We start from the raw sequence: 27,510 nt of genomic DNA, 5'->3' as shown, positions 1-27,510 counted from the left end.
ACAACATTTCAAATGCACGTACTGTATCTTCTATGTCACAAGGATAGCAGAGCTCTTCCATGCTCAAAGATGGCTTATTCAGCCAATTATATGCTACTATCCCGTATTTCTCCACTTCTGGTGGTACGGGGTTTATCAGATTCTCAAAACTGACAACTATTATGGTTCCCATATTCAGAAATATGCCTACCACAATTGTATTTCCCACATTTTTGTGTCTATTCGTTTTCCAAAAACAGACTAACATTTGCATAGGTACAAGTGCAAATTTAATCCACCAAATTCAGGATTTTAGGTAATAGCTCAGGCGACGAGAAGACATGATATTAACTTTAAATATCATTTACAAAAATGCAACACTCATTATCGCTCGATGTTTGTATATCTACGAGGCGCAATTAACATTTGCAGCACTCATTGTTGTTGACACAACATATACAAAGTGCAAATTAGGCACTAGCTCTTTAAAGCTTGTCGACGCATCTAATTGGTGCATATAATGCATGCCGTAAATCTAGTGGGAACACCTAAGGGTGCAAAATATGCAGCTCTCCTTATTGCTCACCACAACATTTTATACGGTTCATATACCTTCTCCAGAAATTAAGCCGAACTATTTACCATAAAAATCAATGGTGAAACAAGGGAGAAAACCCTCAAAATGTAATACCGAGAAATCTCCAATTTCGTCTACGAGGGTTGGCGAAATATTAAATTATCAAAGTTGAAATATGAACACATTTTTTATACCTTAAAATAAATTGTCTCGATACCAATTGCATCTCATTTCAACGGCCGCTGATAGAGACTGGCTAACCGTGTTAACCCGATGTCCATTTTTCATCGCATTCCGACCTTTGGTGGAATGACTTTGAATTATGGAGATTATCATAGCAAAGGAATATTAAAAATTTTCTATCCCCAAGGATGGAATAATTCCTCGCTCTACCGGTATTAAACGGTAGACACCACAAAATTACTGGTGTGCCACCAAAGGCAATTTTACTCTCTACGCTATCCAAAAGGATGCGGAAAAACCTTCCGTTGTTTGGCTAAAGCGGAAAAATAGCAAAATGATACAAAACTCAAATATATGGTTAAATTCGGAAATCGAATAACACCACAAATATGAGTCGTCTCTATACGTACCTATTTTGGATATCTCTTCATATACCGCATAATTTTCTGTGCCCCGAATAACACATACAAAATACGATAAGATGTCCAGGTTTCTCTTTAACAAGTCTTAATCAAAAATAAGAAACAAAGTTAGACACTATAAAAATTCGGGCATAAAACTACTCAACAATAGTTGACTAAAATATGGAAGGGTCGAAGAGAATTATCTTTTTCCATATCACCAGCCAGCCGCCAATTCGTGCTGATAACGTGTTAAAAGTTCTTCCCAATCAAGACCAGCAAGTTAGTAATTGGCTAGTCTGTACTTTAGCTACTAGTGGAGCTATTGTATACAGTGATACAATTGTACGGGTTTTAGTACTTCTAACCTAGACGTGCTATATACTAAAGTCAATTAACTACTAGCTAGCTATATTCTTTAGCTTGAGCACATGTACATAAAGCACTAAATGATACATGGTGAAACGAGGAAGTGAAATGTTATTCTGTTTTCTGTTTTTCTTACAAGCACGTGCCCATCAAATATACATAGGGTCTATTTATAGACTTGTTGTACATGACGTGTCAATACAAAGCCGTGACACCATAGGACAGGTGTTATTATAGGCTTAATACTACTATTGCAGGATAAGCTTGACCCAAAATGATAAGCCGGTGAAATTGACATTACCTCGGGTGTTTTCCCGATTAATCTAGATGGTGGATCATCCACCAAGATCGGAACCCATATAACAGACGTTACTTTTCGGTTGGATCTAAACATAGCTTAATGAATTGGCAGCAAAATGTAGGTGGCAATGGTGTAAATATGAAAATGCAACCCGAACCATGATTATGCATCACGTAACCGGAAGATTCGGCTGAGATTGTCATGGTTTACCAGTTGAATACCAGATTGATCAGGAACTAGGGATCAAAACAAGACAAGATGTTTTGAATATGGGTATTGCTAATTAAAATGAATAATGTAGAAGTATTGTTAGTGAGTGGAAAAACTGTGTTACAAGAATGGGCAGGTGGATTGATTTCCAGAGTGATTATAAAACTATGGATGTCAATTACATGGAGAGTGTTCGGTGCGGGTGGATCCTCGCATTTCAAAATCCAACCGCAATCAAACCGTTAAAAGTCCGGGTTTGAGAATCTCATCCATGGATGGTCCATAAATCTTGCGGATTGGATTTCATCCGTAATTTTACGGACGGATACGAATGAAGCGGTTCCGGACTTTTTGCTCGCCCCTAATATGAGTATTACCCAGAAAACCATGCACAACAATAAATCTTCAACATCAAAAACTAGCTAAGTAACCTAAAAATTTCCTTTGCTTTGACCTAAAACGTTGTTGATCCAAAATTTCCCTTTTAGTCTAAAATTTACCTTTGCCTCCCAATTCCCTTTTAGGCCATTCAGAATCTACACTGCAAAATCAAGTTTTACGGTAAAAATCCAAGACGTTTAAAATGTAAAAAAAAATGTGGGAAAAGTTTAGTGACTAAGAGCAACTGCAGTGGACGACTAAACCCAAATTTGGTGTCGAGTGGGCTGGCGTAGTGGGACGGACCGTCGATCAAAATTTGATCAAAGAGTAAAACCCAGACCAAATTTGGTCGGCGATCAAGACCAAACCCAAATATAGTCGGGCGTTTATATAATGTCCGCCTACCTGACGGGCGTTGGTATAATGTCCGCATGTAGCCGCGCGTTCGTAAAGTTAACGCCTGATGCAGGGGCGTTGGTATAATGTCCGCCTGGATGGGGCGTTGGTACAATGTCCGCCTGGATGGGGCGTTGGTATAATGTCCGCCTCGATGGGGCGTACGTAAAGTTAACGCCGGACACCCAGGCGTACATAAAGTTAACGCCTCTCTTGGGGCGTTGATATAGTCATGATCCCACCATTAACTAGTTTTGAAAACTTTGCTTGGGGCGTTGATAAAAACGTCCCATTTTTTTTTTCTTTTTTTTTAATCCGGGCGAACGTATAATCTCCGTCCCACACACCAGGCGTTGCTATAGTTCACGCCCCATACCAAGCGTTATCTTTATCAACGCCCCATACCAGGCGTTATCTTTATCAACGTCCCATGCCAGGCGTAATCTTTATTTACGTTGAACGATGAAGGGGACTTTATATCAACGCGCGACCAAATTTACTCGTCACCCGCTACGCCACAGGACGGACTAAACCCAAATTTGATTTTTTTTTTAATCTTTGGTCTTTAGTTATACTCGAAGCACTGTGGACGCTCCAAGGGTGGAACCCAAACCATTCCGATGTACTCCCAATTGCACCAAAAACAAGTGTAATCAAGGTGTAAGAGTGTAAGACTAAGTACGGTTTTGATACCACTTCTATAGTTCTATTTCTTCTCTGATAGTCCGAGTCACTCTCACTCACAAATATCTACCAACATTTACCGCGCAAAGTAAAGTAAGTTACAGAAAAACCGTGGCAGCGTGACTGCTACCGCCACAGTCATGAATCCGCAAACCTCTCCGGCACCGATATCATCTGCCTCGCTGCACAATAACCTCAAACCACCGAACCACAACCACCACCTTTCTTACTCTCAGCAACACCACCACCTTTGACACACTCACTCACAGTTGTTTTAGGTAGACTCCCTCCTCCTTTTAGGCTTCTTTCTTTCTTCATCATCATCTCTTCGTTGTACTTGTCTACGGCTCCATGTACCGAATCAGGTGATCCGTCTTCTTCCAGTTTCTCCATTGACAATTTCTTTGACTTTGATTTGTTGTTGTATATAATGTAAATGATTAACTGAACTGATCCTAACAAAAAACCTATCACACTTGGCACCTACATGCATTGTTCATATCAAAATTAGTGCATTTCGTATATTTCCAGACCCCAACTAAGTGTTGAGATATCGTTCCTTCACACTATTCTAGCGAAGTACGTACTATAATGATCTATAGATTATTTCTTACCCCAAGGAAGAAATCCTTAACGAGTACTGAATAAACACACCAGACGCCACCATTGAGAAAGAGAAAAAACGTCAACATAAATGGCATGTACTCCACGCTTTTTGTCGCTATCACATTTTTCTGTATATCGGTATACCGTTAGCTTAAATGGAATTGAACATAAGATACATCAGGGAGATGCATGATGCATATGGATGAGTAATTGAAACATATATATGCATCGGGGAGTTGTGTACGCACGTACCATGGCTCCTAATGGAGCACCATACATTCCTAAAGTTACTCCTGCACAAATGGATCCAACAATGGTCAGTCGTAGACTTCCATGTGTAGCAAGTAATGTAATTAGTAGTACAGCCCCACAAAACCCAACGTTCAAAATCCCCACTAACTTCAAATGCGTAATCTGCAGACATAACCAAAATACATACTTAGTTATAGAGAAAATAAAGATAAATAATCAATCTAAGTATGTACGCCAAACCTTAGAGTCTTTCGGCGCATAGATGATGAAAACAGTAACATATATGGCTTGAAGAATAGCACCAGCACCATTAACGGTGATAATAAGCATACCATCAGGTTTAAGTAGACCATAATAAGTCCATAATGATGTACTTAATAATGTGCAAATATACGGTATCCCTTTGAAATTCCCTGTTGATTTCTTCTTCACTATAGTTTTAAACGTTGTTCTGCTCATTCAATTCAAACCAAACCAAATCTAAATATAATTAAATAACAAAACCCCAAGGAAACAGAGAATGGTTTTGAGTACTACTTACATAGGAGATAGAAAAACCAACATACATACTATGTTACCAATTACACCTATAATGAAGCTTATGGTAGGAGTTGCCATTAAAGATTTTTGAGTGTTGGCAAAAATGTGGATATAGTAATGTGGAAGATGTGGTGCATATTTTTATAGACAGTACAAAGAGGGAGTGATCTTCTCTCTGAGATCATTTTTTTCAGTGTTTTTTATTTTTGTTTCTTTATTGTGTCTTTGTGCGCTGATGGGTCCAGAGCTATGCTGTAAAAGGCCTCCTGGGCGCTCGCCTAGGCGTTTTAGACGTGCGAGTTTCCCAAGATGCCAAATTATATATGTTGTTGTTTTTTAATTTTTCCTCGGCGTGTCTAGAGCGCCTGGGCGCGCCTCGCCTAGCGTCTAATACAATATAGGTCTAGAGAATCATATTTTGGTTTGTTGTTATAGATTTCATCTGGCATTCGGTTATTAACTTCGTTTCTTCAGGATGATGTTGTCTGTAGGCTCTTTTGAGACTTGGGATTGCAGCAAGTTACTTGCTAGATTCACATGGAAAATGTTATCTCCAGACTTTATAAACCTGACTTTGACTTGGAAAATTAAAATTTGTGCAGAGGGAAAGATATGATTTGATTCCTGGTGACGAAGACAGATATGATTCTAGCTCCATTTTCTTTTGGGGTGACCCCGGCCGAAAAGGAGAGGACATACGTTTTTTCTTTTGTGGAGGCAGTATAGAATCTACGGATAGGATTTAATCAATATATGAATTCTAGTGGCAACAGTTTTTTGGTCGCGCACAAACATTTAAAATTTGTAGATTCTCCCCCCACTTTGTTACCGGTCTCAAGTCAACTTTATGGTCACCTCACTTTCAAAAATAATTTTTTTTACTACAAGTAAAAACACGATAAGTTATTTTGCAAATAAAATTTCAGAACGACTTCTAAAAACAGGTGGATCCAGCTTGTTATTAGCGTTCCCTCCAGTTTAACAAATTAGGGGATAGTAATTCAAGAAAATATTGGAGCCCAGCTTATTGCTAGAATCCCCTCCAGTTTTTTGTCCGAACCTTTTTGTAATGATTTTCGAAGATTTTGTACTTCCAAAAAAAAATCAATATTTTATGAATTATTTCTTTTTTTTCTTCTGATTTCAGTTTCTCACTTCTACTTCTGGAGAAGGACATCTGATTCCTTAACCTTTAAGAATTACAAAGAGGTAGTCAATTGAAATTTTTATCGAATTTCATAGATTTTTTATTTGGGTGACTCCCAGAAATTCTCCGAAAACATAGAGATTTCTAGTGATTCTATGAAAGTTTATTAAAGAGTCTTTATGAGTTGTAAAGACAAAAAAATGAGATTCACAAAGAGTCTATGTGATTTGTAGAGACAAAAAAATGTAATTTCTAAACATAAATTCGGGAAAAATATCGTTTGGTCCTTTTTTAGGTGGTCCCAAATCAGTTTGGTCCTTTGGGAAAATGCCTTCACTGTTTGGTCCATAATTTTTTAAAAATATTAAATTGACAAATGTACCCTTCCGTGTTAATTTCTACTTATTTTTTTTATAGCAGTTCATTCTTCAAAATATACTCCTGTTAATTTCTACTTATTTTTTCAGAAATCACCTATATAAACTAGAGTTCATTCCAGAAATGAACTCCATATAAAAACCTAAAAAAACAGAGTTCATTCCAGAAATGAACTCCATATAAAAACCTAAAAAAACCAGAGTTCATTCCAGTAATGAACTCTATATAAAAACCTAAAAAAAAAAAACAGAGTTCATTCCCGATACGAACTCCATATAAAAACCTAAAAAAACAGAGTTCATTCCAGAAATGAACTCCATATAAAAACCTAAAAAAACAGAGTTCATTTATGAAATGAACTGCAACATCTTCATCTTCGTCGTCTTCAACAGCAGCAGCAAAACATCATCGTCTTCAACAGCAACAGATCTTCATCTTTAACACGAGCAACAAACATCAAAAACAAGATCTTCAACGTCAAAAATCAAGATCATCAACATCAAAATTAAAATCATCGTCATCTTTAACACATAAATATATCGTCGTCTTCATCATCTTCATCGTGTTCATCATCATCTTCAACCGCAGAAACATCAAAACATAGAGAAAACAAAAAAATCTTCGTCGCAAAAAATCTTCTTCATCATCTTTATCATGTCTGCAAATCGTCTTCATCATCTCTGCAAAATCAAAACCCTAGAACTCACACAAATATTCATCTTTTATAGAGCAGCAGAAGAAGAAGAGAAAAAAGAGAGAGAGAACTAGATCTGAAAATATGGAGGTGAGAGAAAGTAAATCTGAAAATGATTTTTTTCTCTCATAATAATTGAGTATATGTCACTAGGGTGACGTCATAGATGATGTAATGATCCCAAAAGGGTATTTCTGCGACTACTAGATAACAATTACATCATCCATGACGTCACCCGAGGACCAAACCATAATTTTTTGGACTAAATAGTAATATATTTTTCCAAAAAGGACCAAACAGACACATGACTGAGTTAACTGGACTAGACTCTCTCTAATACATTATTTCTAGGACTAAATGGTATTTCCTACAAATTCAAAACATCTACCGCTAATTTATTATGCACGTTATAATCTTAATAAAAGTACCATGAATACCTGGTAAAATATGTGCTCATTGTCAATGTTTTCATTGTCAATCTTAATAAATCTATATATGCCTATGTTTTCATTCTCTTTATTCCACTCATCCCACTTTTTATTTGTTATGCTATCTCGTCACTCGTTTAGTGCGCAATTGGCACGTTACTTGGTCGTTAGCTCAAACAAATTAAAAATATTGGTCCTACTCTCAAAAACAAATATTCCCTAAGTTTCCAAGTCTCCCAAAGTATCACTCTTAGGGAGAGATTTCTACCATCCCTATTTTCATAAAAAAAAAATCTCTCCAAATCTTTAAAAACAACAAATCAATGACATTCAATTCTCATTCGAATAATAGGGGTGTTAGATTGGCTCTTATGAAATCCTAATCCAACATTATGGAGTTTCAAAGAATTTAAATGACATAAAAAAAAAAGTCTCCAACCAATAACAAGAGACATTAGGAGACTCTCCAACAATCTCTATGGACTAACAGTAGCTTTGAAAACTCTATGAAATTCAATTGAAATCTCATTTAACTAACCCCATGTTAGTTGTAATTCTTAAATAGACACCTATAACTGGCATAGCAATTTTTTATTTTTATTTTTGAAGCATGATATGGCGTGAATATCCATAAAAATACTTGTAATATATAGGCGCGGTTTTTATGGGAATTTGAGTTGTTGTGTTGCACAAATTCATTCTTGTCCAAACATTGCCTAATTAAGTTACCGTATTAACCTACTGGCACTCGATGGTGACACTTGCCGATTATTAAGTGGTCTCATGGTTGGCATATTCCTTCTCTCTGCGGAAGTAAGTATGCGAACCCCGTAATTAGGGGCGGAGGCAGCCCATTGTAAGTTTGTGCACTTGCATCCCTTGCCCAGCTGGTTCGAAAGCCCATTTTAAACCCTAAGAAAAAAAGTTATAGTTAAGTCTGTTTTTACATTTTTGCACCTCCTAAAATTTTTGGTTGCACCCGTAACAAATTTTTACACCCCTTTCCATGATTCTTGGCTCCGCCCTTGCCCGTAATTGCCTGAGATAAGGATATAGCCCTGGACCATTTTTCCAAACCACGGAAAAGGAAGAAAAGAAAAAAACCACTGGCACTTCTTTTCCTTCTCTGATACACACTCACAAATATCTACCTGCCAATATTTCCCACGCAAAGTAAAGTAAGTTACACATAAACCATGGCTGCTACCACCGCCATGAATCCACAAACCCTCTCCAACACGGATGTCATCCGCCTCGCTAAACAATAACCTCAAACCATCACACCACCAGCACCATCTTTCTTACTTTCATCATCCATAACTGAATACGTATCTTCTAGACACTCTATAGCCTTAACCCAACTCAACTGTTACTACGATACTCCTGTATCACGATCATATAATAGATTTCAAGGCAATTTTCACATGATCATCTTTTGAATTAATATTTAGTTTCCAACAAATAAATTGTCTCCAACTAAACTCGTCAAGAATAATGATGAACATAGTTAAAGAAAAAAGCTTCTAACACATATTTCAATAAATAGATACGCGAGATATACTCAGCTGTAAATATCAAATGTGTATAATATAAAAGTCTATATATATATATAGCTATACGACTTAGTCTCATTAAAAGATAAAATAGAATAGACTTCTGAGTGATAGATAAGTTGTCTTCACATACCTTTTGTTGATGAAGTTCCTCCAAGCTCTTCTCAGTAGATCTTCGTCTTCAATCGATGAACGCCGTGAAGTCTAAAGCTCAACCACACATTCTATCATAATCCGAAACATATATAGCTATAGGTAGATTAGAAATCAAGTATATAGTTTTGATCAACTAAACTTGATAAACAAGCTTGAGATAGCAACGCTTGCGAGTTCGACCGAGCAGTACTCTAACAAAAACCACACATAACATAAAATAATATTAGATGATTCAGAACCTAAACTGCAACCCTAAAGTAAATCATTTTTCTTCTTTTTATTTTATTAAAAAGAAAATTGCACTAAATGCTAGAAGGAGGTGGCAAATTGAAAGGGTATTATGGAAAGAGACAAACCTCGAATGATGCCCCTTTCAATTTACCTAGAGTTGAAACATCATAAAATTAATTATTACATGAAAAGAAAAATAAAAAAACAAACTAAAGACAATAAATTGTAAAACATCAGTATCCCAAAAGGAAGAACATAATTAAACTTTTTTCTCTTTCCCCTCTTCTCTCTCACTCGTTAACAAAAGAAAAAAAAAATTCTTCACCGGCAACATTTCCGGTTTAGGTCTGGTCTTCCTTGGGCTAGGTATGAGCGGGATTTTTTTTTTTTTTTTTTTTTTGTTTTAAGTTAGATATTTGTTCTTAGCTAGTTTTATTATAGGTTTTTCCTACCTTTTGGTAAGTTTTGTACACCCTTATGATGTTTTTATTTCCTTTATTAGAGAGGTTCATCTTGGTTTTAATGGTTGTTCTTGTGTTTCATGGGTTTTAAGATCACTTGAGATGTTTTTCAACGATGAAAACTTCATTGTTATAAGCTCCGACGAGGAATCATCATCGGAACCTTCATCATCTATTTATCCGGCGACGAAATCTTCATGAATGATGTTTTTGACGACGAAATTTCCATCACAAGTTTATAAATTTGAAAAAATCACTCGAATTATTGGAGCAAATCTATATGAAGAAGAAAAACAAACAAAATGGTTGGAATATACTTCCGAGAAAAACCATTCTTCTTGACTTGATCGGTTCTTATTCATGCTTGTATTTGTTCTACACCAATAATCCTTCTCTTTCTTTTGTCAGATTTCTCGGTATACTTGTACGGTGTATGTCTATCTGTATTTTCTTACTTTTGATTTTATCCCCCATGAAACCTTGAATTTCCATTAATGAAAAAGTTCTTTGTATAAAAAATAAATAAAAACAATAAAGGAAGGACATAAAATGGTGTAATGTGGAGGCCCTAGTTAAAGAAGCCTATTATTTGGGCGTCGCTTTCCAATAGAGGGGCTTCACCTTATAGGACAAAAACGGGTCATCTATAAGTAATTTTAGAAACCCCTTATCTAAAATAATTTTATAATGACTAAATAACCCTTATGTGGTTAGTGCTAATAATCTAATTAACTAACAATTAGATTGATAAGATTTTTTATATAATTAGTGATAAAAAATCATATTAAGTGATTTTGGTGGGAAGAAAAAGTTGAAAAAATGAGAAATTTTGGAGATTTTTTCTAACTAAAACCTTAGATTTTAAATCACCCAACTAATGTTCTTTTTATTTCTCAAAATGGATGAAAGTAAGTAAAAAAAAATGAATTTTTAAGCTTTTCAGAGCGGTTTACGGTTGGGTTTTTCCTTCGTAGCCAACCGTAAAACGAATTTACGGCTAGGTGATGATGAACTCCTAACCTTAACTAGGTAAAATTAGAAAAACCCAATTTTAAATCAGTTACGGCTGGGTTTTTTTGGTCCAAACCCAACTGTAAATCAGTTACAGCTGGATTTTTTTGGTCGAAACCCAACTGTAAATCAGTTACGTCTGGTTTTTTTTATATCGAACCCAACTGTAAAACAGTTACGGCTGGGTTTTTTATGATCGAACCTAACTGTAAATCAGTTACGACTAGGTTTTTTTTGGTCGAACCCAACTGTAAAACAATTACGGCTGAGTTTTTTTTTGAGGAAAGCCTAACCGTAACTGGTTCTGAAACCTAATTTTTTCTACTGTTTCAATCAATCTAATCATTTCAGATGCAATTGGTTTGTTGATTACTTCTATCAATATGCTTCTTCTGCACCTTTAATAGAGAATTCAATCGACGATTATAAGTTTTTCGAACCGTCGATTGATCGAAGATGGTGAAATAAATTTGATTGAAAAAAAAGAAGAGGAAATGATTTATGGATGATGAAGGAGAGGAAGTTAAAAAGAAGAAGAAGATGAGGAAGAGGAGCAGATCTTTGAACGAGAATGTTTTGATTTTAGTTTTGGTGTTTAGGTTTTTGATTTTAGTTGAAGGTTATTTTATACATTTGGTATTGAATCAAGGATACCCCATAACCAATTTTTTGGTTACTAGAAATCCAAGTGAAGCCTCTTTATTGGAATGTGACGCCCCAATAATAGGCTTCTGGTTAAAACCCTGGCATGTAAAACCCTAATTTACTACCCCATTTACACAGCTGTAGTCAAGGTGTAAGAATAAGACCATACCACTTCTGTTCCTTCTTTGACACACTCCTTCACAAATATCTACCAACATTTCCCGCGCAGAGTACAGTAAAGTTGCAGAGAAACCATGGCTGCTGCCACCACCGCCATGAATCCACAAACCCTCTCCGACACCGATATCATCCGCCTCGCTCAACAACAACCTCAAACCACCGCAGCAGCACCACAACCTTTCTTACTCTCAACAACATCTCATTCAACACTAATCTCCTTCCTCACCTCCCGTTCCAAATCTTCATCTCCTTCATCATCAGTAACCGAATACATCTCTTCATTAATCTCTGTAATCTCTCAATCACTCCAAAACCCTAATATCTCATCTCTATTCTCATCTCTATTACAGACTTACTTAAACCTCTTCCATTCTCACAAAATCCCTCACGATTCAAACTCATCTAAAATCATCAATCTCTTTGCTCTTTACATCGATAATCTCCCTAAAAACAAACTCATATCAACTGTTGATTTGATTGTTTCTGATTTCCCTAAAATTGTTGATCCTGATGATACTCAACCTCTAGATCTCCTCCCTCGATTACTTGACCTAATTCGAGACGAAATCGATAGTGGAAGAGATCATGTTAACAAAATTCTCGATCAGATTTTGGAAATCGAATGGTCGAAGAGTTTATTAGTTAAGATTGTCTCGATTATTCGAGATTTTTCAGTTCTCGATAAGATTAGGTCGAGAGAATTTCTAGATAAAGTTTTTACTGGAATGAGAGAAGTTGATTTACAGGAATTGCCTTCATTGATTTATCAACTTTTGATTTTAGCTTCGAATGATTTTAGCAAACGAGAAGTGATTGATGGAATCATTGGATTTCTTGGAGGATTAAGTAAAATGAGTTCAATTGTTAGACAAGTTGAAGGAACTGTATTATTGCATTTCAATTTTGCTGTGAAACAAGATCCATCATTAGGTCAGGAGATATTAGGATTAGTTAAAAATGATTTAAGAGCTTGCAATCATTTCACTGTTGCTGTTTTACTGTCTATTTGTCGGGTTCGTAAATTTAATGAAAGCGCTATTGGTGTTCTTAGAATGGCTGTTGTTAGATCTTATAAGGAGTATAAATACGCAAGGTAATCAATTCGAAACAACACTATGTATGAACATGAAGTATTGTATTTTGATTTTTGATTTTTTCACAGTAAAGTAGTTTGTTGAATTTGGTGTCAAATTTGCAGAGATTGTAAATGGTTGCCGCATACTTTTAAGGATGAATGCTTACAAACTGTTAAAAGAGTAGAGAAGGCTGTGACTAGAGCGGTAACTGATCTTTTTTTGTTCTTTGTTGCATGTATATCATGTCTGTTGCATATAACAGCTTTACTGTTTGTACCACATCTGGACCAGTGCTTGGCAAATGAAGGGATGGGATTCTTGATAAAATGGGTTGTGAAGCAAGTGGACTTGTGTGTACAATCTTGTTTTTAATTTGCCATTGCTTGTCCAAACTGGGTATGAATACAGCTTGTTTGCAATATAGGAGTGGTTGAGAATGTTATTTGATTTTGTTGTAGATTAATGAGAGCAACTTCGGAAGGGAACATCTTGTACCTAGCATTGTGCAATTTGGGCTTGTTCTGCTAGAATCAGCAGAAGAGTGTAAGGAAGTTGGATTTGATGATTTGATGGGCATTGAGGAGCTTGGTATTCATGTACTGAAGATACTATTTGATGTTTATGAAATGGCACGGAATGAGGTATCAGTTTTACTAATTGTTCGTCTCACTTGTGGATGTTAAGCTTGTCAGGTATTAAGTACTAACATGCTAGTTTTTTTTTTTTTTTTGATGATTTGTAGATTGTCGAGCAGTGTAAATATCGCATCCTTTCTACTAAACATCAACAGAGTCTGCCTATTATCAAGTAACCGCAGCTTTCCTAAAGGTCTATGACGTGCATTTTATGATAGTTGATACTTACCTTTTATCTGCTCTCTTCAGGCTTCTTGCAGTTCTGGTTCAGAGGTATCCGTATCTCATGTTGGAACATGTTGGACGCTTAAAAGAACTGTTGGATTATTTCACTTTCATGAATGCTCAAACTGCTAGTTCTCTTGTCACTGCTCTGTTGCCTCTTGTCAAACTAAGTCGTGATCTCCAGGTATTGATTCTTACTCGGTATATTTGAATGATTGCCAATACAATTTCCGGTTGGAAGAGACTTTTTTGACTTGCCAATTCTATCTGTATATGTGGCAAACAAAGAAATTAGTTCTACATTGCAGCGATTCGCTAAATTGTAACTGCATTATGAATCTAAGCCATATAATCATGTTGCTTAACAATGTTTAGTCTTGCCTTAACTTCACCTCTATCTATCTGTGCAGGATTATATTATTTTAGTTGTGCGGAAAGCTATGTTTAGAAGAGAAGAAACTGTTCGGCTCGCTGCGACTAATGCTATAATCGACCTGATTCTGGTGGAAAATGAATCCAAAAGAGATCGGCTGAACCTTTTACAAGAGTCCTCTAGCCAAGCTAGTTGCAGCCAACAAGCAGATATACATTACGAGAAACGACCAGGACTCTTTCATGAGATGAGTGGTTTGATGAAGAGATGTCTCTCTCAGCAGGTAAATATTCTCTTGAACTTTTGTAATCATTCTTGATTGGTTCTTTCCTGCCAACAGTATCTTACAAACGACTTTCTTGTTATCAGGCAAGAGTTAAAGAGAGCATGTATGAAGGGCTTATGAAACTTGTCGTGGTGGACCCATTGACTATCGGGCCTGCACTAGATTTTCTCTTACCTCACTTCCTTCGCTTTTATACAGAGGTATTAATCTAATTTAATCTGCAACAAAATATCTTTCTTCAATTTGCCCTTTTTCAGAAAATAAAATTGAAAATAGTTCCAAGTTTTTTGATTTTCATTGGAAAATATGAGTTTTCTTAAAGTTACTAAATCACAAGCTCGAGACTGAAGCATTGCTTTGTCAGGATGCAGACATACCACTCAATCTGAGCTGTTGTTTTAAATCTGAAAGTGGCAAAGTTTGTCTAGAGGAACCTTTGGATTGTCTTCTATCTTGTGTCTCCTGGATTCTTCTTCTCCAGACACATGGTAAAGCTGATCACCCCTCTGACTACTCATTGGCATGTTTTGGTTTCTCCCTTACACAGGCAAATGAGGTAGCTCTATCACTCCTTCAATAGAGTTATAAAATGCAAGTTACAGAAATTGATTATAAAATCTGATAGCTCTGATCATTGAAACTACTGCAGGCTGGTAGAGTTTCAGCTGGTGAGGTATTTTCCAATGCATTGTTAAAGATACGCAAACTTTTGACAACTGAAAATTTGGAAGGTTAGTTGAGTCTTCCACCCAGAGTTATCCTTTCGGACGGGTAACTCAAACTATCATGGTATTAATGTTAACATGATTTCCCTGACTATCAATTTCAGGGAAGCCCGTGCTTGCGGTTTTCTTAATGTGTCTTTTTATTAATTCTTTTTGCCTTATATGTGAAAGCAGGTATTACAGGTTCATATGAGGGTTCTGGGTCTTCTGGCCCTCGATCTTCGGGAACTGAGAAGGGAAACTACTGCGCTTCAATTTTGTCTGGGATTGTTGAGGTATTGCTAAACTCAGTTGCAATGGAACTGGAGAAAGCAACCGATTTGGCCAAGGTGGATCTTGAAAAGGAACTTATTGAGCTCAGTGAAATTCATGATTCGCTACAGAAGAAAATATCTAGAACTAAACAAGTTAGTGGTATCAAAAGAGGGACTCAGAGAGCGACTTCTCATGACATACCTGGTAGTACTGATCCATGCAGTAAGGACCGCTCTCATGTTGATGCTGGGTCCCTAAAATTGCCTCATGCAAGAAAATCGTTCTTGGCATCATCAAGTATCTGTCAGTTATTACAAATGGCACTGAAATTATATAATTTTAACGATTCTAATGGCTGTACAGATTCACAGAATCACAGCCAGCCATCTCTCAGCGGCAAATCACCTAACTGTGGTAAACTGATATCTTTTGCTTTGAAGGCTTCTCTTGATCAAATAAGATCTTTCCCATCCATAGAGAAGGGTGATCCGCTAAAATCGTTACTTTATGGAGAGATCAAATTGTTGGGTCCTCCTTTGCTTAAATTGGTCTCTATGCTAAAGTCTGGGCCGAAGTTATCAACAGATCAGAAGAAAAAATCAGCCAAAGGCAGGAAAGTTGTGGAGGAAAGAGGGGAGCAGATTCTTTCATCTCTAATTTGCTTGAGTGAATTGGTTTTATTGAGTGTGCATTCTGCTGACTTTACTGGGCTGATTGGCGATTTGTTGTCAGTGTCTTTACGTGAGTATAGTTTAGGAAATTGCACAAATGGTGGTGGAGATGAGAATGATGACGAAGTAGTCTCGGATATTGAAGATCAGCATATACAACATATAGAATTATTTCTGCGAAAAATCATTAAGCCACTGCTCTCTGAATTTCTACAACTTTCACTTTATCGACAATCCGAGGTAATCATACCGAGTTTTTCCCCTTGTTGCTGTTATTCATTACTAGTTAGTTGATTGTTGCAGCTACTTATAGTTTGTTGATTGTTGCTGTTATTTATTAAAGGTCTAACAGATACCTTTTAACTGCTTTCCCACCTAGGTTCTGTCTGATTTGATGTTGGTGATTGGCAAAAAATTGCCTCACAGTCTAAGGAATGTTCATGGAGCTTGGGCTATTGGTATCTGCAGAAACAGTGAAGTTGAAAAACCCAAGCCTACCAAAAGCTTGGTGGCACTGACTGTGTATTTGTGTTCAGCTCCAGATGATCTAAGGGTAGCCCATGACATGGCTTCAGAACTTGTGAAAGTTATTGGTACAGAGACTACTGGTCCGATCGAAAAGTCTGAAACTTATCCTATCATAAACAGTTCAACTGGGACTGCAATAGCTTCTACACTACTGCAGTTAATTGAGTCGACTATAGTTGATGTTGATTGGGCCGTAACAAAATTGAAGACCCTCTCTACAACAAGCTATGGAAATTCTGTCCATGATCAGCATCAAGAAGGGGAAAAGACCCCTGGACTTGTACTGGAAGAAGATCTTTACTCAAGGTGTAAAGCTCTGGTGAACTTGTTATCTTGTTTTGCAGAAATGAACCTTAATGGTAAGGCTACACAAACAGGCTTATTTGCATCTGATATTTAAGCTCATTTTATTTTCTTCTTATAACAGTATCTTGAATTCTGGATCACTTTTTCAACATGCAGATGTTCTAGCGGAGCAATTTTTAAAGTTAACTTCAAGATTTTACAAGTACCTGGCTCTTATGACAAAGCTAAGAATTGCTCCGAAGGGTTGCAAACAGCAATTACCTGGTGCTAAGTTCGAGAAGCTTGCAGAAGTAACTTGCAAAAGTCTCACAGTTCCTCTGTACAAATTTATGGCTCTGATGCAAAGTGTATGTATATGTTTGTTCACATATTCTTCCTTCTACTAGCATTACTTATGCAAGGGTTTGTAAGTAGTTCCTCAATTATGATATTTTCCTAATTAACTGTGCAGAATCAACAAGAAAATGCGCAAAGCAAAGGAATTCTCAATAAGATCAAAAGGGAAAATCGATCTATTCCTGATCTGATATTCCAAGTAGAAGACTATGAGAAATATCTCATCCAACTTAGCAAGGTCAGCAAAGTCAATTTGTTGAGGCATGCTAAACGAAGCACAGCAAGAGATTTTAAGATAATCGATGCAAAGAAGATGGATACTGTGGAAGAAGAACCTGAACCTGAAGCCAGTCCTGTTCAATCTATTGCATCACATAATGAATCCAATGAGGAATCTGAAGGTGACGAAGGACATGGGTCTACGAAGGTTGCGTCGGCTGAGTATAGTAATCCTGAAGTAGCGGCTGAAGACTCTGGGTCTGATGATGGAGATCAAGATTCCAATATCAGAACCAAGAGGGCCAAGATGAGCAAGGTTGTGCAGGACTCAGAAGATGAATCATAGCTACAGCATCAAACTGGTACGTTCATAAGAAAATTATTGGCAATTTTATTTTGAAAGCATAAATGCTCGTAATTATTTCTGTAACATCTTTTGTCACCCCTGCCTACTTATTCATTTTGCAAATCAGTGATCTGAAGAATAAGCATGGCACTGTTAATTAAACCACATAGAAATCGGAAGTTTGATGGCCATTCAGAACCATGTTAGTCTTTAAAGCTTTAATGACAAGTTTGTTCTTCTGCTTTTTAGTGTAGGGAGCTTTTTAGTTACTTTAAGCTGTGTCACGCTTTGCCTCTTATTTTTCCCTTGGGTTCCATGTTTGTTTGGTGGTTTCATTACTTCTCCCATGGCCACACTCTGACATTGCGTTTTTTATGGCAGTCAAAGATGAAGCTCAAACTAGGTTGGTCCAGTTTAGTTCAGCATTGCTCGAAAGGCGTATATTAACTCAGAGTAACAGGTTAGTTTTGTGTGAATGATATATGTAAATTGTTGCTAGTTCAACTGAACAACTTGTTTTGTCCTGTAAAAAGGCAGTGGATAATCGTTAGTCTGTCCATATTTTAGAACAAGTTTTTTTTCTTCCTTCTAGACACATAGAGAAGCAACTGCATCTTATAAGCAAACAGTGTTACAACTTATAACCAAACATAACAAGTTTTAGAAATCATACGTTATATTTTAGAAATCAAATCATACGTTATATATGATTGTGAACCCTGATAGAAATTATAAAATTACAAGCAAGATACTTTTATTTGCAATACCATCATACCACTAGTATATAATATAGGAAGTGCCAGTAATTTTCCAGGAGTACTATATTGAAGTAGAGAGAAATAAACTTAGGATTTTACGTAGTGAGAATTGGAGGAAGAAAAATTGATTGGGCACCAAGAACACGACCATTGGTGTCAGGGAAGAACTCAAAACCTGGCAACTCTGTCACGTTTCCATCACTAGTGATTCCAATGGGGTACCTAAGACGGGAGTGAATATCATGCCAAGGCTCCCTCGGACCACCTTTAGTAAGTTTACTACCAGTGAAGCAATGCTGATAGAAATCATCATGGTGGGCAGTGTCTAAGGTTCTAAACAGGGAATGGAATTGGGTATCATATCTTCCATCACATAGATCAATACCACCAATAAAACTCACAATTCGCCTCTTTTCCGATCCTCCACTGGGCACCTCACTATCTGCAATGACGGTCTTCTGGTGATGGGTGAACATAGTTTGGATCTCTATATCCTGAATTATGCTGCCTCCAATATCAGGATCACGGGGGCATAATACGCAGTTCACTTGCGTACCATCGAAGTATTTAAATGTGTCCTCATCATGCACACCCATAATATCAAAAGTGTCATCCCACACAAGCATCAGAACCCTGACACCTTCCTATGCTTTTTTCTTCAGCAGCTCTCCAAGAGTGATATCCCCCCAGGTTTCTGCCTCCTAGAGTCCCTTATCAAGGTGATCTCAGTGTACACAGACCAGCCGGTAATGTAAATCAAATGCTTCGCATTACTAATCGTGTCAAAGATATCCTCCCAGCATCTGGCGGGTTCGTAATTCTTGTCTCCCGCGAGAGAGATTCTTGGAATGAAGTTATCTGGGACATGAGCATCTTGATATATAGTAACTTTGCATCCATGTCTCTGGGTGAAGTATGTATAAGGGACTCCAGGAAACTCACGGCATCTAATCCTCCGTCCCCAGTTCTCATCTTGGCTAACATCGAAATATTGCAGCTTCGCGTGTATCTGACAACCACCATGCACAGGATTCCGCTCTTCATCGACTATCTCAACCCATTTCTCAACTTCTTCCCCATTCAGAATTTCTTCAACAGGTACATAAGCTCTTCCAATCAAGGTTGCATCAATTAAATCATCAGCTTTAACCGTGAAGATGATGTTAGAAGCCATATGAGCACAGTATATATGAAAAGACTCGTGCCACTTGGGATTGACAGGTTCATCCTGTATAATTCTTGTCCTTCCAACTCTAGCCTTTTCGAGATCAATTGTGGCGTAGAGTTTTGCAGCTCCCTTGCCAATTCCACAGTCTCCTCAATGTTTTCCACAATCTTCCTAAAGAAGTCTGGTGCATCACCTGTTTTTCTATCAGGATTAGGAATTGAGTTGGCTTCAAAAATTGTAGCATGTACAGTTCCATGAAGTGATTCATTGCCATGGTAAAAAAAGAAAACGCCCACCGTGGGGCTCGAACCCACGACCACAAGGTTAAGAGCCTTGCGCTCTACCAACTGAGCTAGACGGGCAGTTGAGCTTACTGGCCATTATGAGCTTTTTGATTGGCGGGAATCATATGATCCAGACCACTGCTGAAACATCGATGTGATCAGTCATTCATTAGTGTACTAATCAAAGTAGTGGAGAATGGGTCCATTTGAAACGCAAGTGAAAAAAGATGATAGGAAGAGAATCCAATAACATGGTGCGGTGGGTCTCATAGGTTTGACAAAGTAGTGGGGAGTGAAAAACTCTAACGCGGTATGCAGCGATGCTTCAAAAAAAAAAAAAAAAAAAATTCTAACGCTGCCAGGTGTTATTCTCCAATGGGCTAAGTTTAATACTATTTTCTCTCCACGAAATAAATTGATTTCCCTTTTTATTTTTTTCCCATGAGAAATGAGTGTTTTCGACTCTAAAGATTTGGGAATTCACTAACACGGGATAATCAAATGAGATTTCACATTACTTCCTGAGTTTTCAAATTTACTGTTGTTAATGTCTTTCGTTAGTATTTAAATTCTTGTTGGTATTTAAATTCTTGTTAGTATTAGTCCATAATGTCTTTCGTTAGTATTTAAATTCTTGTTGGTCAAATTTACTGTTGTTAGATTTTATAAGAGTCACTCTAATATCCTTATCATTCGAAAGAAAATTAAAGACATTGCTTTGTTATTTTCAGAGATTTATGGAGATTTTTTTTAGAAAAAAGGACACGGGAGAAGTCTCCTTGCTTTCTTGCTTCTTCCACCTCTGTTCAAAATTGTGAAGGACATCCCAAGCAATGGGTCCTTTAAGACGGGAGTGAATATCATGCCAAGGCTCCCTCGGAACACCTTTAGTAAGTTCACTACCACTTAAGCAATGCTGGTAGAAATCCTCATTTTCAGAGTTTTCATAGTTTGGCATACAAAATAGTGGGGAGTGGAAAAACTCTACCGTGGCCAGGTGTTATTCTCCAATGGACCAATGGGATAAGGTTTATATTCTTTTCGTTCCAGGAAATATTGATTTTCCTTTTTATTTTTCGGCAATGCTACACGGCGCCCCGTTCCGCGCCCTACTCACCGCCCGAACTGATGTGTTTTCAGATCACGCCCTACATTTGGATTCTCATTTCTCTCTCTTTACAAGTTCTTCTATTCTCTCTCAGCTAAAAAACAGATGTGCGTAGAGTAGGGCGCGGAACGGGGTGCAGAAAAGCATTTCCGTTTATTTTTTTCCCACGAGAAACGAGTGTTTTCATTTTTACACAGAAAAAACTAAAGATTTGAGAATTCAGGGAAGTCAGATGAGATTTCAAATGATTTTCAGAGTTTTCAAATATACACTATTGTTAGTCCATAATGTCTCTTGTTTTTGGTTAAATATTTTCCTTTTAGTATTTAAATTATCTAAAACTTCGTGTTATGAGATTGAGATTTTATAAGTCACTCTAGCACCCGTGTCATTCGAAAGAGTATTGAACGTCATTGATTTGTTATTTTTAGAGATTATGGGGAATTGTTTTTAGGAAAATAGACATGGCAACAGTCTATCTCCCCAAGAAGTTTTTTATTGGGATTTCTTTTTTTTGAAAGACCAATTTGTTTTTCTCTTTTTTTTTGTTTGAGCTGATGACCAAGGAACGAGTCATATGCACATTAAACCAGTAAATCTCGTATGAAGTGTATTGGACATCTCCTCTCTCTTCTTCTTACCGGTGGCGAAATAGCATAGCAAATAAAATGTGGAATGAGTGAAATAAAGAGAATGAAAACTTAGGCATAGGATACCAGTAAGATTTACTTTGACAATGAACACATATTTTATTAGGTATGAGATTTATTTTGACAATGATTACATATTTTACTAGGCATCCATGGTACTTTCATCAACATTATAACGTGCATAATAAAAATTCGGTAAGTTTACTTTGAAATCTCTTTACAATCAAATCAACTCTAATGGTAATGCAGATGAAAAATGAAACCAAATTTGGAGTATGAAGACTGCTCCAGCTGTGAAAATCTTTATCTGGAAAGCAACTCAATCCATACTACCAAATAGTATGCGAGTGGCGGCTATTCTTCCAGAAATAAACACGAATTGTAAGTTTTGCAATGAGGGGCAAGAAGCCTTAACACACTTGTTCTTGGAATGTAGCTATGTTAAACAAGTTTGGATGCATTTTAATTTCGATATGCAATTTATAAAAGATGGCACTAACAATTTCCATGATTGGTTAAGCAATTGTTTTCAGAGTGCTAACAGAGGTGGTTATGGCATAGATTGGCAGGTTTTATGTAGCACTATAATATGGCATATTTGGAAGGCCAAATGCGATATAACGTTTAAAAAGAAGAGACGAGATAGTGAAGTCACGGCTAATAACATTATCAAGTTTATAAATAGCTATGAAACAGTCCACAAGTCTGATTATGACATAATGCACCTTTTATACTACAATCCATTAAATGATGAAACCCTCAAAATTACGACAGACCAAATTCCAAAACAAACATGAATAATTGACATAAAAATAAATTTTGTCCTTACTATGATGAATTCAGGTGCTAAAGATGGTACTGGACTAACTCTTTGTGATCATACAGGGATTTTCAGAGAAGCTATAGGTCTCCACGCAGACTGCACAACTACAGAACAACTAGAGATGGTAGGAGCGGATGCGGATTTTCAGTGGGCAACAAAATGGAGTGGACACTCTATCACTTTTAGGAGCGATTCAAAACCTACTCTCTGCTATTAATTGGAAAGTACGCAGTTGCAAAGGAGCAAAGATATAAGAATACCACAAATGTAGGCAACATAGCTAAGTTGGATATAAACTTCAAAGTTCAGGCTTTCACTCATGTGTCAAGAATCAATGTAATCTGGGCTACTAAAATCTCCGTTTTTTGTAACAAATACGCTATCAAGCATATCTGGAAAGGAGATAGTCTATGGGCAATTTTAAACTACTTGAACATCCAAACTTGGAATGAAGATGTAATGGTATACCAGAACTTTCCTTACAGTGTGTATGGTCCATTCTTATCAATATTATGAGGGAAACCTCTTTTTCTATAAAAAAAAAAATCGGTAGGTTTTTTAATTTTGAATTAGATATTATACGTTTTTTTGTCTTTACAAATTACAGAGACTCTTTATAGATCTCATTTTTTGTTTTCAAAACTCACAAACACTCTCTAAAATACTCTCAGAGAATCACTAAAATTCTCCAGATTTTCAGAAAATCTCTAAGGGTCACTCAAACAAAAAATCCATGAAAGTCTACATAAATCTCATTTAACTACCCCATATCAATTGTTAGTATAAGGAGGTTGTTAATGTAGAGAGAAATACCAAGAAAATATACAACTTTACTAGTTCAATATACGATGAAGAGGGAGGGTCCTACTGATATGCTAATTCTTACATTATCTTATACTTTAAACGTTACTATTTTTTAATAAAACCTAAATGGTAAAGGGTTTGAAACAAAAATTTTGGTGATGTGTTCCTCTTGTAAAGTTCTATATACTTATAAAAAAAATTAACACATCCCTAGAGGTATAACATCACCTGCTACTACTTTGAAAATCAGTCGTTGAAAATGAACGGATTTTCAATCCTTGAAATTATGATTGGTAGACAGTGAGGATTGGTATTTCGGAAAGCATTCATTTTTGGTAGGTTATGGAGCTTTGTAAGAGAACATATCCCCAATATATTATCTTCAAATCCGCTACGTTTAGATTTTATTCAAAAAAAACGACGTCCATAATGTGAGATAGTGTGAGAATACAAGTGTGAGTGGATCCTCCATTATATGTGAATACCATTAGATGATGTACATACATGTTTAGATATTCTATTAAATCAACTATATCAATCCTCTCGGCTGGATTTGATGTCCTTTTCAATTGCAGAATTCAAGCCAAAGTAGTTAATATCGTGTATTGGTGTCGTATCGGCTGGGTCTGATACACCTATACAAAAGATATTATCGGATCGGTGATACATCATTAATACCTATAATTTTAAATCTCTATAAATGTTGCAATCTAAAAAATTTGGTGCCATATGATGCATTAATTCTCAAGATCAAAAGCTTCACAATACAAATTCAATTACATTCCACCATCATCAAGAAAAATGAAATTGTTGGAAATTTCTTTACTGAATCAGATTGAGTTTTCAGCGGTATAGAGGAAGAATATGATTAGGAGGAAGAGTTCTATTTACAAAGTTTCGTATCTAAAAAATTTTCTCTATCAAATTACCCTTGCCGATATTATCAATGTATCGGTGAACCCGATATATCGGTTTGTACCGGCCGATACATGTGTTTTTATCGTTTAATTTTTGTATCGTCGATATTTTAGATATCGTACAGATTTTTTCCGATACACGATAAAAACCCATAATATCTGCCTATACAACCGATATTAACTACCTTGGTTCAAGCATCTCCAAAAATCTCAAATACCTTATAATGCTTCTGCAGATTTATTTTATAAAGCCTTGGATGTGTGGTCTTCAAATATTATTTCTGAAACCACCAATAATGCTAAAATCTAGTTCCCTTTCCATTCATAACCTCCATGTCTACACAGTTGATAGGTGTCTAAAACACCTTGATATTTATCTATTGTTTATGCTTTCATAGCTAAGTTTTCTTGTAAAATATGTATTTTATGTTTGCTTCCGAGTGTTTAGGTACTTTGGAGTCATTTGGAACGAAAGAAGAAGAAACGTCGCTTAAAAGGGAAAAAGTATCATTTCATGTACAACTACTTTTGGAGGCGCGTTATTTCTCATTATTTTCTTTATTTCTTCATCTCTCATTGAAAAGCATGTCGACTTTCGTGATGCAAATTTATCTGTCTGAAAAGCATGATAACTTTAGTGGTGTAGAGAAATTGAATAGAAGAAGTAGATCTGAGAAGTAAGAGACGGCTGTTGTTGGTGGAAGAATTCTAAGAAGAAGAAAGCGTTCATTTGGAGCAAGAAGGGTGAAAGCGTCATTTCGTATGCATGTGTTACTGGGAGCATAATGGAGAAAGAGGAGGCTGTCATTCTTCGGTGGCCTTTATCAACGTCCATGGTGCCATAAGTAATTCCAGTTCTTACACAAACCTAAATTCAAGAGTAATGTATCTGTGTTATCATTACACTTTACGTGAATTCGGGAGAGAAAAGGGAGGCGATTGATGCGGTGGTGGTGGGGAACCATTCTTCTTTTCTTTCTTTCAGTTGTAGCGGAAGAGGTGTAGATCGGAGCTGGACAAACCCGAGAGAGAGAGAGAGAGAGGAGGAAAAAGATTGCTTCGCTTGATTGTATTTGATCTCAGTAAAAGAGAAAGGGCAAGTAAAAAATAAAAACGCCCACCGTGGGGCTCGAACCCACGACCACAAGGTTAAGAGCCTTGCGCTCTACCAACTGAGCTAGACGGGCAGTTGAAGTTAGTGGCCAGTTTACTGAATAAGGCTGAATAGACGGAAGAAATGAACAACGACTGGCCGAAATCATTTGACCCGAAAGTGCGGTGATTTATTTTTTATTTTATTTTTGGAACTCTACGGCCTGGATAAATTGGGGCCTATGGATTTCTTCATCCACCCAATAGATAATAATAAGGGGTGTCTAAAAGATTGTAAAAATACTAAATTAACCCTTAAAGAAACCTGAATTATTCTAACACAAATACAAATACAAAATCATAACTTAATTAACAAATACAAAGATCATTAATCAAAACTCTTTTTTTTTTTCAAATTTCCATCAAATCAAAACTAAATCCTAATCAATCACAAACAACAACTGAAATCTAATTTCTTTTTGGGTTTTGAAAAAAAAAAATCAAAACAGTTAATTCAAGTGATTGAGTTAAATCCCTTTAAACCATTCTTTCTAAGAGGTACTCTACAATGATTTACCTCTAAATCTTTAAAAGTGACTCATCAAATTTTCTGAAAAATCCACCCGAATCGGTTTATATGTGCACCATATTAATCCGATTGTGGCCGAAATCGGTTTTTAATGTGAACCTGCATAACCCGATTCTGGGTTGATGTGATGAACATCAACTACAATCGGTTTACACTATTACACACATCAACCGATTCTGGTTTCATGTTCGCATCATCTTGGACCATATGTAATCCGATTATTGAGTTAAAAATCTATGTATCGTTTTCTTCCAACAATCGGATTACATTATCATACATATAAACCGATTCTAACAAAGCTGCGGAAAACTACCTCCATAATCGGACTTTATAAACGTATTATAAGTCTGATTCTGTTACAAATTTCATGAGTCCAAGGTACCCAAAAAAGAAAACCACTTTCATTCATTAAGCTTGGTTCAAGTTTGCAAAATACAATATAAGAAAGCGACAAAATATAAGCATCTGATAGATCAAGTTTTTAACATACAGAAAATACTCATCCTCCTTAATCTTCCTAAGGATGTCACTTGGTTTACACGCTTTCATCGACCTCACCGTTTCCAATTGATGTAGTTTCAACCCACAAACGGCCGCGTGTCCAATAAGAGATTCTGGATCATCATGATTATGACAACCATTCATCACTTTATAGAGCTTGTATACCTTACCATTGGGTCTATTAACTATAATCTTAAACGGGCAACTATACTTCTTTGATTTAGTAACGTATTCCGTTGTCGTCTTCTTCACGTACAGTTTGTCCTAGCCCAGTGACTTTCTTACTTTCCACCTCTCTCACAAACAAGTTCCAAATGATCTTGACTTGAACGACGGCCTACGCATTTGATCTCTATGCCCTTGTCTATAAACCATTGATTTGCATCATTTCTTTCTTCCGATTCCAAATCGGTGAAATAGTGGGCAGAGGTATCCGGACCCAGCTGAGATACGATTTTGGGATGATCTTCTTCAAACTCTACAACAATCTACAAAAAATATCAACAAGTTGAGGATTCAAAATAGGTTTATATGTTATAGTCGAGAAAATCGATTGTAAGTAATCGGTTTATATGTGCAACAATAAAGTACGATTAAGGACTTAACGGAAAATTTTCAAAGTTCACAATCGGTTCATGTCGCGTATCATGTAATCCGATTTTTGTTCTCATTTCTCCTGGAACTTTTTTTCTCCACAATCGGATTACATATACATGTAAATAAACCGACTGTGAACTTCCTGTATGTTACGTGATTATTCAAGTGAAGAAATTGGATTATGCATATCACGAACAAAAATCGATTTTCGTCACGTACCCATCGCGCCCAAAATTTTACTATAATTGGTTTATATGGTGACTAACAACAACCGATTGTTGTACCCAATTTCGGGATTTTACCCAGAATCGGTTTATGTGGAGTTGTCGAATAAACCGATTCTGGGTTATAGTTTTGAAAAATTATCCCTTTTTGGGTGATTGGGACATGCAAATACATGTTTGTAGATCGTTGCAACTCATACTTGTCTATTTGAAGCATTATCACCTTCTTCTTCCCGCGGAAATTTTTCTTT

The 27,510-nt window shown here is 36.5% G+C and overlaps 2 protein-coding genes, 2 non-coding genes and 1 pseudogene across 4 annotated transcripts; 1 reads left to right on the top strand and 4 right to left on the bottom strand.

The window, feature by feature from the left end:
* Positions 1-3,393: 3,393 nt before the first annotated feature.
* On the bottom strand, positions 3,394-4,976 carry LOC113345434 (bidirectional sugar transporter SWEET16-like). Its single transcript, XM_026589207.1, has 5 exons — positions 4,881-4,976; positions 4,580-4,790; positions 4,340-4,501; positions 4,096-4,215; positions 3,394-3,964 (listed from the first exon to the last, which is right to left on the bottom strand). Exons 1-5 carry the CDS (start codon positions 4,955-4,957, stop codon positions 3,677-3,679), a joined length of 858 nt encoding a protein of 285 aa, XP_026444992.1. The 5' UTR covers positions 4,958-4,976; the 3' UTR covers positions 3,394-3,676.
* Positions 4,977-11,782: 6,806 nt separating this feature from the next.
* On the top strand, positions 11,783-18,179 carry LOC113345433 (Fanconi anemia group I protein homolog). Its single transcript, XM_026589206.1, has 14 exons — positions 11,783-12,856; positions 12,962-13,043; positions 13,298-13,480; positions 13,582-13,646; positions 13,724-13,883; positions 14,110-14,355; positions 14,442-14,558; positions 14,723-14,914; positions 15,008-15,089; positions 15,258-16,249; positions 16,389-16,896; positions 17,000-17,190; positions 17,295-17,760; positions 18,126-18,179. Exons 1-13 carry the CDS (start codon positions 11,838-11,840, stop codon positions 17,742-17,744), a joined length of 4,287 nt encoding a protein of 1,428 aa, XP_026444991.1. The 5' UTR covers positions 11,783-11,837; the 3' UTR covers positions 17,745-17,760; positions 18,126-18,179.
* A 98-nt stretch (positions 18,180-18,277) lies between these two features.
* LOC113345264 lies at positions 18,278-20,120 on the bottom strand (annotated as a pseudogene).
* Positions 19,960-20,032, bottom strand: TRNAK-CUU. The gene has a single exon. It is a non-coding gene; the product is annotated as a tRNA-Lys (tRNA).
* A 5,250-nt stretch (positions 20,121-25,370) lies between the features above and the next one.
* TRNAK-CUU lies at positions 25,371-25,443 on the bottom strand. Its single transcript has one exon. It is a non-coding gene; the product is annotated as a tRNA-Lys (tRNA).
* Positions 25,444-27,510: the final 2,067 nt, after the last annotated feature.

The sequence above is a fragment of the Papaver somniferum genome, unplaced genomic scaffold, assembly GCF_003573695.1.
Source record: "Papaver somniferum cultivar HN1 unplaced genomic scaffold, ASM357369v1 unplaced-scaffold_81, whole genome shotgun sequence".
NCBI lineage: Eukaryota > Viridiplantae > Streptophyta > Magnoliopsida > Ranunculales > Papaveraceae > Papaver > Papaver somniferum.
This window is presented reverse-complemented; position numbering and strand designations above follow the sequence as displayed.

Coding starts and splice junctions, on each gene's coding strand:
- LOC113345433 (XM_026589206.1), top strand. CDS start 11,838: ATGGCTGCTGCCACCACCGCCATGAATCCACAAACCCTCTCCGACACC. Junction 13,481..13,581: donor ATGAAATGGCACGGAATGAG/GTATCAGTTTTA, acceptor GATGATTTGTAG/ATTGTCGAGCAGTGTAAATA. Junction 14,915..15,007: donor CCCTTACACAGGCAAATGAG/GTAGCTCTATCA, acceptor AAACTACTGCAG/GCTGGTAGAGTTTCAGCTGG.
- LOC113345434 (XM_026589207.1), bottom strand. CDS start 4,957: ATGGCAACTCCTACCATAAGCTTCATTATAGGTGTAATTGGTAACATA. Junction 4,791..4,880: donor TTGGTTTTTCTATCTCCTAT/GTAAGTAGTACT, acceptor TTGAATGAGCAG/AACAACGTTTAAAACTATAG. Junction 4,216..4,339: donor GTGCTCCATTAGGAGCCATG/GTACGTGCGTAC, acceptor ACCGATATACAG/AAAAATGTGATAGCGACAAA.